Source organism: Hippichthys cyanospilos, chromosome 19 (genome assembly GCF_059441005.1).
Source record: "Hippichthys cyanospilos isolate Australia breed blue-spotted pipefish chromosome 19, RoL_Hcya_1.0, whole genome shotgun sequence".
NCBI classification, from domain to species: domain Eukaryota; kingdom Metazoa; phylum Chordata; class Actinopteri; order Syngnathiformes; family Syngnathidae; genus Hippichthys; species Hippichthys cyanospilos.
In genome coordinates this window covers 4925324-4941755 of record NC_142387.1, presented here as the reverse complement: position 1 = coordinate 4941755, position 16432 = coordinate 4925324, and the positions used below count along the sequence as shown (strand labels likewise).

Below are 16432 nucleotides of genomic sequence, written 5' to 3'. Positions count from 1 at the left end.
AAAGAAACAAGCCCACATCTCTACAAAACCCATAGCAGAACATAACTCAGGGAGAAGGTGACACAAGGAGTGCTTATCTAATCAAAAGAAACATAGGTGTTGATTTCTACGCAGACCTAGCTAGCTTTGCCACAGGTCGCAATCCTACAAGATGACCGCTCCGAACTGAATGGGCTGCGTCCATTCACATACAGCGGACAGGCCCTTCTCTTTTTGTTTTGAAGGCTCTGGCAGATTTCACGGAACCTGACAACCCTAGCTAGCTGAAACATGATTGGGTAGAAAGTTTTTATCCAACTTTTTAAATGGAAAAACTCTAGCATGATAGAGTGCACAGGAAGCACTGGATAAAAGAGGATATGTCATCTCTAGAACAGACCAAGCAGAATAATATTTATGAATCCTTTTTTTGTTTTTTGAGTATATTTAGCCCAGTATATTATCAACCCAGCCCCATTATTATTGCACCTTGGAAGGTAATGGTTGGGTTTGAATGGTAGATGGTTGACGCACATGCGACTCAATGTATTTCTTTGTTGGTAAGTATTGCTTTAACGGAGCAAAATTTTAAATGAATGCATTCTCAAACCTTATTTGTTTATGGTAAGTTGCTGTTTGTATTTGATGGCATTTTTGCTTGCTACATTTGGATAACTGCTTTGTATATAACATGATATGCTACACTTCACAGTAACCAGAAGCCAATTATAGCTACCTCATCTGTACTAAAGTTGCAGTTAAAACTTTTTTGACTTTATATGTCTTAATGAGACCTAGCCAATTAGTAACCTCGGGGCTCTTGGCTGGCGTGTTGATCTAAGTGTTGTTTAAAAAAAAAAAATCAGATAGCCTGCAGCTCTGTGGTCCTTGTGTTAAAAGCATTTGACTCACATCTAGAGCTTGTCACATGAGGTGTCATCATCAATTTCTTTCTCTTATCTTTTTAGTCATATCACATTTTGGTATTTGATTATTTGTTCAGATAGTTTAGAAAGTAGTTTGTGTCCTCTCTTTTGAACCCATAAGTCAGACGCTGCTGTTGTGACACAATGTAATGAGATCCAATACAAGAGATTTATTAAAACAGTAAAGCTTGCTTGAAATGGCGCTCAGTATATGGTTGGATACTGATTAAGCACAGTTCCCTCTCAATAATAAATCCCTAACAAAACAAAACAAAAAATATTTCATTTATTTCTGACATGTCATATGTGCATAAATGGGCATTTTACACAGCCAATCATTGGTCCTTAATTGCTAGCTAAACAGCAACTCAGAGTGAAGATTTTTCCGACGGCCCAGACCTGATTCAGCATGCTGAATCGGCTCAAACCCTTTCCGACACCCTGTGACTAATGCCGACATTCTAATGGTGTTTCGCCACACCAAGCTGACGCCGCACGACGAGGTCCGAACAGTGACCTCGGCTTGGTGGGTAAAGGGGCTAACATTGTGTGTCAGCCTGCCCATCACCATGGCAAACAAGAAGGGGTCCCGAGCTGATCCTTGATGCACTCCCACCCGCACCTTGCACTCTTCTGTCACGTCGACTGTAACGACGGATTAAAGTGATGGACGAAATCTAACTGTTCCGTCAATCTTATTCCGTCATTGTAAAAATGTTTTCACCATTCAAAACGTCAGTTCGTCACCAGTCTGTCAATACCAACAAACTGCCCACCTCTGCGGAATGCATAAGTCAAGGGGAAAACTAAAATAAGGAAAACATGAGCTGATATACTGTAAATGGTAGCTCTTTACTCATACAGTGGATGAACCGAGCACACGGAGGCCAACAAAGACAAATGATTCATTATGGATAATGTAGAAATGAGCCCCATTTATTTGAGCATTTTTCAGTTTTTTTTCTGCTCAAGGTTAGAGACAGTTCAGACTTAGAAAATGATGCATCCATGTTGTGTGACCTGATTCCACCATAAGGCCTTTATTGCCCCCCCCCCCCCCCCCACACACACACACACACACACACACACGCACACACATTTTCCTACCAACAATTCTACTATGATTTGAATTATTCTTACATTTGATTTACTTCTCATTAGTTCTTTTATACACCGTGGACTGTGATACTTTTGGTCACAATGTTATCAAGACATCATGAATAATAGGAAAAAAAACTACAACATTAAGATCAAAGATATTTGTACTAATTTTATGGGCTGCTTTAAGCTTGGCATACAGTGTGAATTATCAGTTTGTAGTGCCTGCTTCAATTCCAACTGACCCACTTTTGAATTAAGGATATAAAGGATGCGGTGCAGTGTACACAGGTGACTAAGGAGTGATTGTCATTCACTGATTGGTTTTACACGAGTGCATGATTTTCGATATATATTTTGATTTGATGGTGAACCACTAATCATGTTTATATGCTGAGAAGGGAAATATAATTGCTCTGTATATTTTAGTATAGCTTTATGAAACTGTTAACTTTGTTAACAAGTTTGTTGGTTTTTGTTAGGTTGTGTTTTAAAAACATTAAAAAACAACATTGTCCGTCCTGTCCGTATCTCGCTTAAACGAGGGTTATTGAGTTTGAAGAGCCGTGCTAAGACTCTACATTAGCATATTATTTGCTATTGTTAGTTGTGGCTGCTGTTGCAGCTGGATGCTTTGAATTTATGTGCTAGGCTGAAGTTGAACTGTGATAACCAAGCTCCCCCTTACAGAGAATGCATATCAATCCACCTGTATCAAAGGCACAGGTTTTTATATTTAAATGCACCATTATCAGACGGACAACTCTCACAAGCTCTTCCATTTTCACGTCTTTCTGCTCCTAAACTGCCCTCCCACCCACAACAGGAGCCTATCAGGGTATGCCAAACACGATGAGACCAATCAGTGTCCACTTCAGGATGTGATTGCTCTTTGATTTCCAACCCCAACAACTCAAACCCAAGACGTTTGATGCTTAAAAACTGATCTAAACAGCATACAGAGTTAATAAATTCATAGTTTAAAATTAGATTCAGATGATTTAAAAAAAAAAAAAAAGACCACTGACTGTGTTCGGTAATCAATGTATTATTTCACACGCCTAGATTTTATTAGTTTTAATGGTAACTTTAGTTTTTTTTTTTTAATGTAAGTAGTATTTGTCAAGCACTAGATAAACAAAAATCCTAAATTACAGTTCACTCGTCCTTCTCCTGTATGACAAAATAACTGCACATTTAAAATGAATCTGAAAGCTCATGTAACATCAACAGACAAAAAACGTGTGTGTGTGTGTGTGTGTGTGCGTGTGTGTGTGTGTGTGTGTATATATATAATACATTCTTTACTACAAAAATGTATTTTCTAAACTTATTCCAGCATTAAAGGTTAGAAAAGCAGCATTTGCAATAAAGTAGGCACTTAAAAAGCTTCTCATTTGAAGCCTCTTTAGGTTCTTTTCATTAGATGACTCTGCGCAATAGCAACAAGAAAGGGTTCGTGCTTTTGTAGCAGGCGCACATTGGAAATCAAAGGAACATTTTGAAATGGCTCCGCTTGGCTGTTGGAGAACCCACAATCAATTCACAATTACAGAGTGCTTTTTTTTCCATTACACTCTTCAAACTAGAGTGTGTACAATATCCATTTGAAACACACACATACAGTATACACAATCAGACTGCTATAAACCCTTTTGATTTATAGCAAAAGCACTCTAGCTTGTACATGATTGACATTTAATAATAGATAGTCATACAGTGTACACTGTATATCTCTGGTGTGTCATATCCCCTTTAATAATAATTATCCTCCAATTTATTAATAAAGTGTTTTTTAAAAGACAAACCAGACATCTACAGATCTTATTGAGGGCTCTCTTGTGCACATTTGCGGAGACGGTCACGTATGTGAGAGCAGACAAGGTCGCCAAGTGATTTAAAAACAAGCAATAAATCTCGGAGTGGTCCATCCAGAACATAATCAGTTGTCATGTCAAAGTATTTTGTTTTCATGTTTTATACTTTAATGGAAGCCTAGGAGTGTCACGGGGGTGCACGGCGGGTGTGAACGCCGGCGTGGTTGCGGAGGACCCAAAAGCAGGGGAGCGTCGGGACAGGGGGTTGATGAAATCCATGTTTATTAATACAACGAACGGGAACAAAAAGCGGGAAAAACAGGACGGCAAAAACTAAGGGCGCAGGCAAGCTGGAAAAACGGAAAACAAACACTACGGGCAGGCTGGCAGGAATACACGAAACTGATGGGCGAGACGAGACGGGACTACAAGACGACAATGACCTGACACGACAGAGACAATGATCCGACACGGGCTGTAACAGACACTAGGCTTAAATACATTCACAAACTAATCAAACTAACACATGGCAGCTGGGCAGGGACAACAGGCAAAGGGAGCAGATTGGAGGACACGAGGCGCAGGTAACAGACAGGTGGACTAAATCAAAACTAACGCAGGCAGACGCGACAGGGGCAGAAACCGGAACTATAAACGTAAACAGAAACAGAACCCCTCAAAATAAACCCACAACCCAACAAACCATGACAGAACCCCCCTCTCAAGGGACGGATCCCAGACGTCCCAAAACAAACCGACAAGCAAACAAAACCGAGGCAGGGTGGGCGGAAGGGGGACCGGAGGAGGGCACAGGAGAAAAACAAAAACAGTCCAAAGGCACCCCTGGTGCCAAACGGGATGCACCCGAGGGGGAAAGTCCAGAGGACGACCCGGTCGCCAGAGCGAGTCAGGCGGGCGACCCGGTCGCCAGACGAAAGGTGCCCTGCGGGGCGAGTCAGGTGGGCGGCCCGGACGCCAGACAAGAGGCGCCCGGCGAGGCGAATCAGGCGGGCGGCCAGGACGCCAGAGCAGATGTGCCCGGCGGGCCGAGTCAGGTGGGCGGCCCGGACGCCAGACAAGAGGCGCCCGGCGAGGCGAATCAGGCGGGCGGCCAGGACGCCAGAGCAGATGTGCCCGGCGGGCCGAGTCAGGTGGGCGACCTGGGCGCCCGATGGCGAACAGCAAGCCACCCCAGGTAGGCTTGTATCCCGGTTGCCCCTGAAGATCGGCAGGCGGGGCGTCAGGCGAGAGCGGAGACGTCAGCAGGGCGGCGTCAGGCGAGAGCGGAGACGTCGGCTGGACGCCGTCAGGCGAGAGCGGAGGCGTCGGCTGGACGCCGTCAGGCGAGAGCGGAGGCGTCGGCTGGACGCAGTCAGGCCGGTGCGGAGGCGTCGGCTGGACGCCGTCAGGCCGGTGCGGAGGCGTCGGCTGGACGCCGTCAGGCCGGTGCGGAGGCGTCGGCTGGACGCCGTCAGGCCGGTGCGGAGGCGTCGGCTGGACGCCGTCAGGCCGGTGCGGAGGCGTCGGCTGGACGCCGTCAGGCCGGTGCAGAGGCGTCGGCTGGACGCCGTCAGGCAGGTGCGGAGGCGTCGGCTGGACGCCGTCAGGCAGGTGCGGAGGCGTCGGCTGGACGCCGTCAGGCAGGTGCGGAGGCGTCGGCTGGACGCCGTCAGGCAGGTGCGGAGGCGTCGTCGGGGTGCCATCAGGGAACAGCCACTGGGTGCAGACCACAGACACGAGTGAGAGCACAAGACTGACCTGGGACAGGGGCGACCACAGGGAACCGTCTGGCATCTCTGTCGTCTGCGGCAATGGTGGCATGGCTGACAGCTCAGGCGACTGCGGCTGACGCGCCGAGGCTGGCGGCTCAGGAGGCTGTGGCAGCGGCGCAGAGGCTGGCGGCTCAGAAGGCTGAGGCGCCGTGGCTGGTGGCTCAACAGGCTGAGGCTGCGGCGCCGTGGCTGGCAGCACAGGGAACGGCCGGCTGGACAGAGACAGCCACTGGGGCCCAATCAGAAACGGCGGGGATGCCAGGAGACTGACTTGGGATGACTGAGGCAGACGGGCGACTGGCTTTGGAGTCAGACGGGCGACTGGCTTTGGAGTCAGACGGGCGACTGGCTTTGGAGTCAGACGGGCGACTGGCTTTGGAGTCAGACGGGCGACTGGCTTGGGAGTCAGACGGGCGACTGGCTTGGGAGGCAGACGGGCGACTGGCTTGGGAGGCAGACGGGCGACTGGCTTGGGAGGCAGACGGGCGACTGGCTTGGGAGGCAGACGGGCGACTGGCTTGGGAGGCAGACGGGCGACTGGCTTGGGAGGCAGACGGGCGACTGGCTTGGGAGGCAGACGGGCAGGGTTCACAGAGCCTGGGGTCCGGCTCGCAAGGTGCACAGAGGCCGGGGTCCGGCTCGCAGGGTGCACAGAGGCCGGGGTCCGGCTCGCAGGGTGCACAGAGGCCGGGGTCCGGCTCGCAGGGTGCACAGAGGCCGGGGTCCGGCACGCAGGGTGCACAGAGGCCGGGCACCGGCTCGCAGGGGTCACAGAGGCCGGGGTCCGGCTCGCAGGGGTCACAGAGGCCGGGGTCCGGCTCGCAGGGGTCACAGAGGCCGGGGACCGGCTCGCAGGGGTCACAGAGGCCGGGGACCGGCTCGCAGGGGTCACAGAGGCCGGGCGCCGGCTCGCAGGGGTCACAGAGGCCGGGCGCCGGCTCGCAGGGGTCACAGAGGCCGGGCGCCGGCTCGCAGGGTTCACAGAGGCCGGGGACCGGCTCGCAGGGTTCGCAGAGGCCGGGGACCGGCTCGCAGGGTTCGCAGAGGCCGGGCGCCGGCTCGCTGGGACAGGGGCGGTCTGCCGCCTTGGCGCTGGGACAGGGGCGGTCTGCCGCCTTGGCGCAGGGACAGGGGCGGTTAGCCGCCTTGGCGCAGGGACAGGTAGCCGCCTTGGCGCAGGGACAGGTAGCCGCCTTGGCGCAGGGACAGGTAGCCGCCTTGGCGCAGGGACAGGTACGGGTAGCCGCCTTGGCGCTGGGACAGGGGCGGGTAGCCGCCTTGGCGCTGGGACAGGGGCGGGTAGCCGCCTTGGCGCTGGGACAGGGGCGGGTGCCGCTTCAGCCCGCCGGCAGGAAGTTTGGGGAACAGAGACCGGTGGTACAGACGCGACAGGAGCTTGGGACAGGGTGCAAGAAGAGGGTGGTACAGGACAGGAGGAAGTAGGCAGGGCGCGGCAAGAGGGGGACACAGAGACAGGAGGGAACGGATCGGAAGGCTGAACAGATGGGTTCTGGTGGTCACTGGGGCGGTGGCCTTTTCGCGGGCCCCTCCACCGGCGGCCACGAAATGCCAACCGGGAGCCCACGAAAAGGTCACGGTCAAATAGGGGCTCTGAATCGGAGTCTTCGGACGAACTGTAAAAGGACTGGCCGGACTGATAGTCAAAATCTGAATCAAAATCATAATCAGAGGTGCACGGGCTCGAATACGGAATATGATAAAAAGTGTTGACGGAAGAGGGACGCGGGTAAACAAAATCAGGACCGGTACTGGAACGAAACGTGACGAAGGGAGGGCAATCCTCGATGTCGGAAAAATTAGACTCTAACGTGTAGTGAGGAGCGCGAGCAGGAGAGGAAGAGTGATCAGGTGGACGGACGGAAGGTGAACTACGCAAATCAGCGAAATCGGAACTACAAAAAACGTGCGGGGACAGAATCGTGTCGTAAGGGAGGTCGGAGGAACACGAGGGAAACGCGGAAGTGACGGACGCGGGGGACAGATCAGAAGCGGGGACAGGCGCGGACTCCGAGGGGAAAAACACGGAAGAAAAAACAAGAGGTCTTACACTGGGGGAACGGGGCTGGCCGGCGGGCTGAGAGCGGATGCGGACGGGGCGGCGGCGTCGTGTCCGCCGCCGCGGGCTTCCCGCTGGGTCCTGCGTTGGTCGGATCATTCTGTCACGGGGGTGCACGGCGGGTGTGAACGCCGGCGTGGTTGCGGAGGACCCAAAAGCAGGGGAGCGTCGGGACAGGGGGTTGATGAAATCCATGTTTATTAATACAACGAACGGGAACAAAAAGCGGGAAAAACAGGACGGCAAAAACTAAGGGCGCAGGCAAGCTGGAAAAACGGAAAACAAACACTACGGGCAGGCTGGCAGGAATACACGAAACTGATGGGCGAGACGAGACGGGACTACAAGACGACAATGACCTGACACGACAGAGACAATGATCCGACACGGGCTGTAACAGACACTAGGCTTAAATACATTCACAAACTAATCAAACTAACACATGGCAGCTGGGCAGGGACAACAGGCAAAGGGAGCAGATTGGAGGACACGAGGCGCAGGTAACAGACAGGTGGACTAAATCAAAACTAACGCAGGCAGACGCGACAGGGGCAGAAACCGGAACTATAAACGTAAACAGAAACAGAACCCCTCAAAATAAACCCACAACCCAACAAACCATGACAAGGAGAGGATAACGAGATCCATTAAGCGGCACGGATATGACTTTTAATCATGATTCAGATGTTTAGCATTCAAGGATTCTGAATACATTATTTCAATCAGTGTCAAATGTTTTATTTATTTATTTTTTTAAATGTACAATTACTGATTAGTTTGGTGGAAGCCTAGCGTGCAAATGATGAATGGCGTTTCTCAAACACAGCCACTCTCTTTGTTCATATATCACATCGATGGAATTTTAGCATTTTTATCTTGGCATCTAATGTAATTAGAATAATGAATTGAGGCAGTTTTTTTTCTGTAGTATAAACAACCAAATCACTTAAGTGGAGAGTTTATAAAATTTACTGTTTGTATTTTCTATTCACCAGCAGAGTGGATTGTGTGTATAACTGGCACATTTTTTTTTTTTTTTTTTTTTTTATGAAATCAAGTTGAAACTAGCTAAAATAGATACAAGGTCATAATATTAATTTGTTTCAAAGGATACTGTCATTCCAGAATGCAATTTTTTCAACTTGCGTTTACAGAACAGCCTAATGTATTGTAAAATTTTGGAGTGCCACAGAGAAGTTGTCTAGGTCTGTTGCTATTCTTAATATTTACTACTGAGCTAACAATTAACCCTTAACAAACCTATAATATAAATACATGTGGACAATTCCACATCTGTGTGATAAAATTGAAAAGAGGCAATTTTAGGAGTATTATATAATTCAGGAGCTGGAGTAGTCAAATAAATAACAAAAAGGGCATGAGTACTGACCTATCTCATGAATGAGCCAAACTGAAGTTGTTGTTATGAGGGGTTTTGTAATTGTTGTTTGCTTTTTGGTTGTACTGTGTTTTGGCGCATTGTAATTTAAAATACCCTACGAAGAATAGCTTCTGAATTCAATCAGAATTCAAAAAATCTAAATCACATTGAAATTTGAGACAGTCAACGATTCCCATCCCTACTTATTTACTATTTACTGTTTTAAGCAGAAGTAAACTTCAATCCCTGGTTGGACTTGTGGCTTCACACGACATTGTGTGACTTACTCTCTAGCATGAGTTTCACTTCAAAGACAAGGAATGCCTAAGTGACAACTGCAGTCTGTTGCTATTTGTTACTTACTTTATTAAAATGACTACATAAAAAAAAACATTCACTGCAACTATGAATTCACGATGATGCGAAAGGAAGAGCTGAACCTGAGAATCAAACCTTCTCCTCATAATTTCAGCACCATGGATAGCGTACATGTACATTAATTGGAGTCACAGAAAAACCAAATCATATACAAATGGAAAATATTCAGCTAAACAACCAAAACCAGGCTAAGCACCCAAGCATGCCTGCTCATAGGGCTTTAAAAAGACTCTCGCATGTTAGCTTTTAAGCCCAAGTACAAAGTTCATGGGAAACAATAGAAATCCTCTGCCGCAAATTCATTTTGTCACTTTGAAGCTCTAGTTCAGTGATAATGACCTAAATGTACTGCACAGATGTCAGCACTGGATGAATGTCAATGGGCAAATACAAACGCTCATGTCTTTTATTCAAGCTTCTCATTAAGCATGCATTTATCAGTAAACAGCTGCCTCTTGATGCATGAGGCTAGGTGCGTATATTGTTGTGTAATGATATCTGCATGTTCGCATATTTTCAGGCCCGCACATGCTGACAGTACATGAAATGGTTTGCTCATCTTGTTAGGTATTCTGCATCTAATGACGCATAAGAAAAGCCATCAGTGCGTCGGGGGCGGATGCTGTTGAGGAGCAACCTTTCTAATTTATTGAAGATTGCAGTAGCAGAAGCAACCCAACCCCCATTACAACTTACATTCTCGTTAGCAAAGCAATATAACATTTTTGGATAAAGTATTTGCTCAACTCACTTTCACCATTCCGTTCAATAGAAACGTACTAGCACATAGACTTTGAATCTTATTTACAGTATTCACTCATTGACACAAGCTTGGTGATTAACAAATAATTTTTGAAAATGGTAACTTTGGTGCATTGAGAATAGATGCCCATAGAAGAAAAAAAAAACACATGATTTCACCCTTTCACAACTGATTTTTTTTTCTTCGAAAAACAAGAAAATGGCATATATTACCGTATTGTCCGGACTATAAGGTGCACCTAAAAGCCTTAATTCTTTTAAAAAGCTGATGGTGCGCCTTATATTCAGGTGCGCCATATATATGGATCAATATTGAGATTGGGATCCTTAGATGGGGAATGAACTGATAAAGTAAACTTTACCTGTTTCTTTTGCGTGTTTACAGTTGAACAAGGTTAGTCATATTGACATTGAGTTATTATGCTATTGAGAGTTTAGAGTTATTATTTGAGTTATTATTGTTATTACTTTGAGTATTACTGTATTGTGATTGAAAAAGTTTTAAAATATGTCATTAATTGAGGATGCACTTTATAATCCGGTGCGCCTTATACATTGAAAAAGTTTTAAAATATGTCATTAATTGAGGGTGCGCCTTATAATCTGGTGCGCCTTATACATGGGAAAAGTTTTGAAATATGTAATTGATTGAGGGTGCGCCTTATAATCCGGTGCGCCTTATAGTGCGGAAAATACGGTACTTCTTTATAAGTTTAGGACTCTTGGAAAATTTGTTAAATTCCCACTTCCATTTCCACCAAGAAATACCACTGAGACTGTATATCCCATAGACCACGATACTTGTAGAAAAAACATGCCAGAGAAGTGAAAATGATCACCAAACAGCGACAACATACAGTAATTGGTGTAATCTATGATAACACCCACACAAAGCACATATTATCAATATTTATGCAGTACTAGGTGGTTAATTGAGGAGAAATTGTACAACGAAAGCTACCTTGTTGACAGTCGGCTCAACACTGGCTTGTTGTGTATGGAAAAGTTGCTAAATGCTAGAATCTTTAGATAGGTGTGTAATTTTCATCTTATGACTACCATTCCTATACCCACTGGCATTTTTTGCGCAGGGTCGCATTGTCCCACGGGTAATGAAAGGGTTAATTTATTGGTTAGCAGCAATTCATTAGAGTCAAGAGTGCAGCGTGCTCCTTAAGTCATATTTTTTTCCTCATAAAGCTGCTAAACACTTGAAATGAAGCTTTTCATTCCAGGCCGCTTTGTGCAAGTGACCTTCAGAGCGGCATTATTTATGCCTTTTCAATATCATTACTGTCATGCTGCCTATGCCCGCATCCCCTTGTTTATGCATTTTTAATTTGCTATAGCATTGCTGATTATTCCACATCTCAGTCATACTCCACCACTTGACCAGATGCTCTCCCCCTCCCCCCTCCTCTCTCTTGCTCTTTCTCTCTTGCTCGCTCGGCTCTAGTGAGATGAAGCAGGAGCTGGCGGAGGAAGGCAGCAGATGCTCCATCCTTTCCAAGCAGCACCGTTTCAACGAGCACTGCTGCATCCGCTGCTGCGCGCCCTTCACCTTCCTGCTCAACCCCAAGCGCGAGTGTCTGGACTGCCAGTACAACGTGTGCAAGACCTGCTGCACGTACAACAAGAAGGACAAAGCCTGGTTGTGCACCGCGTGCCAGAAGGGCAGGTTCGTACTCGTGCTCACACACATGCGGGAAATAAGAGGAGAGCTTTGGCGGTAGCGGTGAATGGAAGCTCTCGTTTGGAGGTAGAATGGGAGTGAAATTACACTGGAGGCCATAATGAAAGGGATGAGGTGATTGAAGACACATTTAGGACTTTAAGGATTAATTGTTGTGACTTAATGACATCCAACTATGTCATTTAATTGAGTTTCTTCCATTTGACAATCTTAAAAAAACATTCTTCTGTATGTAACATTTTGTGGTCTTGATTCATGCTTAGTCTTCCAATCTCATCTCTGTAAACACAGTCAACATACAGACCGGAAAGATGGTTAATGTTTGCAAGGTGTGTGTGTCTGTTCTGCGCCCAGGTGCCTTTGGGTGTTAGTGTCTCCACTCCTCACTAGATGAATAGGCTTTTTCCAGTGGCGGGGAGGGGTGTTGGAAGTACTCTTGCATCAGAGTGGAGGAATTCATATGTTAATGTGGGAATCAAAGGAAAGCACAAGATATGAAAATGCTGCATGAAGTTGAATGCCAATCATTTTGAATGCAGCTTATTTCAGAGCAGACGTCAAATTGGAGAAGACAAGGTGCAGGTTTATATGAATGGGTTTGACGGGATGCTGTCCAATTTTGTATTACTCCTCCACTTGGCCCTATTTTCTCCTTCCGTCCCCTGACACTGCCTCTTTTTGAATTTCATTGATTTTTGCAGTGCACTGAGGTAGCGCCGCTGTCCTTGTGCTGGTATGTAAGACACGAGGGAGATGTTTGAGCAGGGAGGTATAAGAAGAAATTGAAGGAAATTTGAAATGAGCTGGACAAGGTTTAGCCTTCATTGGATTTTGGCATCTGTGAGGTCGGCGCTTCCCAGGGGCTCAATGTTCTCATTAGGGGTTTAGACTGGTCACAGATGGGCCTGATGTCACAACAGTGCCATCGACCAGCATCATGTAAACGCAGCACTTATCATTAGCGCATTAAGCACCCTTAAATCCGCTCTTAGCATGAATTACTCTCTCCGGGTGGTGTTGTGTCATCGGAAACGACGATTTACGGCTCGGGCAAGAGTTATAGGCTTGGGAATGTTTCTCTGGGTATATTAGCACTCTTACGGAAAGACGACTGGAATTATGTTTCAATTGTTACTCTTCAACCTTAAAAAAAAAAAGAGTATTATTTCACATAGAAGCATGCGTTCATAAATGGGATTTTTGTAACTAGTGATTTAGTGAATATTAAGAATGGAATGAGAGACAAATCCCACGAGATGAGATGTCTCGCAAGAATGAGTCCTCCAATGAGATGAGACAAGATTTTTTTCAAAATTTCTAATATTAATTAAATAATGCATGATACGTCAACCACTTAACAAAATGAGTTTTCTGTGAAAAAATGTGTTTTCTGCACAACAGTAACGTAGACACAATTAGTTTTTAGTAGCATCTGAAACAGAAGTCCTTCCCTTAGATAAAACATAAACAAAAACAAGGAAAATGTATTTTGATGGAAAAACAGTTTTTCCATCAAAACACATTTTTTGTATGTATATAACTACATTACAACAATGTTCGATTAGCATAATATTAAAGAGAGGTGGCCACGAGTGTCATCTATCCATTCATTTAAAAAGAAAAAACATTGACGAGAACGCTTGTCACTGGCACACAAACTAAGTATTTTACATGACAAAAGTTCTCATCCATGGCGCTGCCGCTAAGATTTTTCCTAATGCTGAACAGTTTAACCAAATGCCTGAAACTATGGCTTTTTTGTATTGATTGTGACCATTTAATACACTTTCACTTAATTCTGAATATCAAAGTTTTATATTTTTTTGATAATCAACATGATTTTTTCTTAAATATAAACTGACACTTGAAGCAACTCTCTCCCCATAAATTTGGGTGAATAAGTTGATGTCAGAACAATATATCGCAGATTTGAGTCAGCCTGGTTTTTTCAGAAGTGATCTGTAGGAACGGCAACTGTGCACCAATGTGTGCTGAGTCATTTACATATATTAAAATGCTATTGAAAAGGCAAAATGCTGGTAACAGGTACCGTACAACAGAATGTCATTGTACCGGTAATTAAACATTTTTTAGTGGCCTAAAATGGATTTCAGAACGTATTGAGTATATCGGGAGTCGCGACCCACTTCCAGAGCAACAGTTTGTGCAGTAAAACATGTCAAGTTTTTGATGAATACATTCAAAATCAATGGCTTCCATGTAATTTGTGTCCATACATTAGTTGGTAAAGTAACATTTATTTTGAATTTGGCTGGCCTTCTCACCACGTTTCTCAGTGTGTTTTACTGTCTTGAAGCGCAGGAACAAGCAGCACAAAACATTTACAAGCAGTGCATTTCTCATATGTGCTCCATTGCAAAAAAAAACAAAAAACATGGCTTGCAGGGACAAGAAATCTCGTGGTGTTCTAATCTCATGATATCTCATCATAAGAAATCTCGTCCCATCCCTAATGAATATGGTAGTGTTGAAATGTTCTTTTTTTCCAGTTAACCCATGAAACATGTTGAACCAGGATTTGCATGGCTCATTTTACTTTAAAATAGTCAAATTTGAGATTTTTGTGTACATTCATTGCCATAAAAGAAAGGCATGATCTATTTATTTAAAATTTGTATCCCGTAAATCAAGTTGCCATTCATTACCTCGCAATTTCTAAGTGCAATCCGCAGAATTGAAATGAAGATTAAATTCCCAGTGGAACAGGCTCTTTCTCTTTCTCTCTGAATCTTTCTATTGCTTTTGTTTTCACTTCATCCCTTTGTCGCGCAAACAAATGTTATATTCATTTTTTTCTTCCAATGATACACTTTTAAAGTTTGTGCTTTTTGAGACCATTCCTGGAATGTTTCTGACACTTCAGAAAGCAGCATCTTTTGACATACATTCACACAATAGTGATTAAAATGAATTGTTTTAATGAGCTTATAAAGCTTAAAAGGAAACATATTGATTATGTTTAGAGTTGTTCTGACCACTACACCGGATAGTGGTTTTAACACCAGGATGTTAAAAATAGTAAAAATAGAACCAGGTGTGACTTTTCGCTCTTGAGCAAGCATAGCTGTTTACAGAGTACTAGAGCAATTAAGACCCCTCCATGTCACATCGACCACTAGCAACACATCCAAGCCAGAATGTTTTTACAGGACTATGGAAATCCACCACCCCCACCTCCTGTTTAGGCCCCAAGCTACAGGCAGCCGGGGAACTGTTAAAGGGGAAAGAGCGGATGATTAAGAGAGATGAGTGCCGAAGGTCGAGAGGGAGAGAGCAGGACAGGGAAGAATGTCTGAGTAGTCTGTCCTAATTAGCAATAAATTTATGACAAACATTTTAAATTTTCAGTCACTTCCAATGTGTTTGTCCTCTGCTGGCATTTCTGTTTTTTTTATCTGCTTATCTTTTCTGCTGATTTATATTTTTAAATTTTTGGTTTGCTTTCCTAGTAATATTCTACATATCACACATTTACAATTGGAGCAGCTGCACTCATACTTAATCTGCAGAAAAGAATGTTTAGTTTTTTTTTTTGCCTTAATGTTGGATTTATATGCCTAAGTGTTTGTAATACACTTTGTGTCAAAACTGTTCTTTCCATTTCATAATTACATTGTAAAATCTGACTGTAAGGAGCTTATAGCATTTTTATTGCATTCACTATAGAAATTTACAGTATTCACTCACTCACTCACTCACTCACTATAATCACTTGCCACAAAATTTACTTCAGTTTTGACTGATAAAAACATTGTGTGATTATTAAACAATATGAGGAAATTGTGTGTATGCTTGAATATAGGTAGACTCACACATCTGAACTCAGTCCATCCATCCATCCATCAATCATCTAGCTCTTTATCCGGTGTCGGGTTGTGGGGGCAGCACCTTCAGCAGCTCAGTCTTCCCTCTCCCTGGCCTCTTCATCCAGCTCCTCCAGGACGGTCCCCAGGCGTTCCCAGGTCAGCCGAGACAGTTAGGATAGGTTCACACTGCAGCCTGAAGTGAACCAATTCAGGTTTTTTTTTGTTCCAATTTATTTGATTTATTATTCTGATCCGATTTTTTTTTCTAAAACAACCCAGGCCACTTGGGTCTGTGGCCCTGGTCCGATCCATATCAGATCTTTTGTCACGTGACTTGAGTCTGACCGGCCAGGTTGCATTCATCTGACTCGCACGTAACAAACATAATAATTGTGCGCTCAAAAAGGTGAACAAGTTGTAAAATCCAAAACAACAAAAGCAGACAAGGTGAAGGTGACATCACGCCGTCCTAAATGCGCATGTGGAACAGTATTGGGCTGTTTAGTATTCATACACAGGTCACATTTTTTTGGAAATGTGAACATCTGCCGAAAAAAAATCCAAATTGTACATTAAGACCTGCAGTGTGACTTAGCCGTAGTCTCTCCAGCATGTCCAGGGTTGTTCTCGGGGAGGCGTCTAATAGTCATTATTCTAACCAGATGCCCGAGCCACCAGCTGGCTTGTCTCAACACGGAGGAGCAGCGGTTCGACTTTGAGCC

General features: G+C 45.0%; 1 protein-coding gene across 3 annotated transcripts in view; it reads left to right on the top strand.

The window, feature by feature from the left end:
• Positions 1-16432, top strand: part of LOC148407685 (rab effector MyRIP-like) — a 107094-nt gene that overhangs the window by 32652 nt on the left and 58010 nt on the right. For all 3 annotated transcript variants that reach the window (XM_088401656.1, XM_088401654.1, XM_088401653.1), the window contains exon 3: positions 11647-11868. In XM_088401656.1, coding sequence (XP_088257782.1) covers positions 11647-11868 — 222 coding nt within the window. The remainder of the gene's footprint in view (positions 1-11646; positions 11869-16432) is intronic.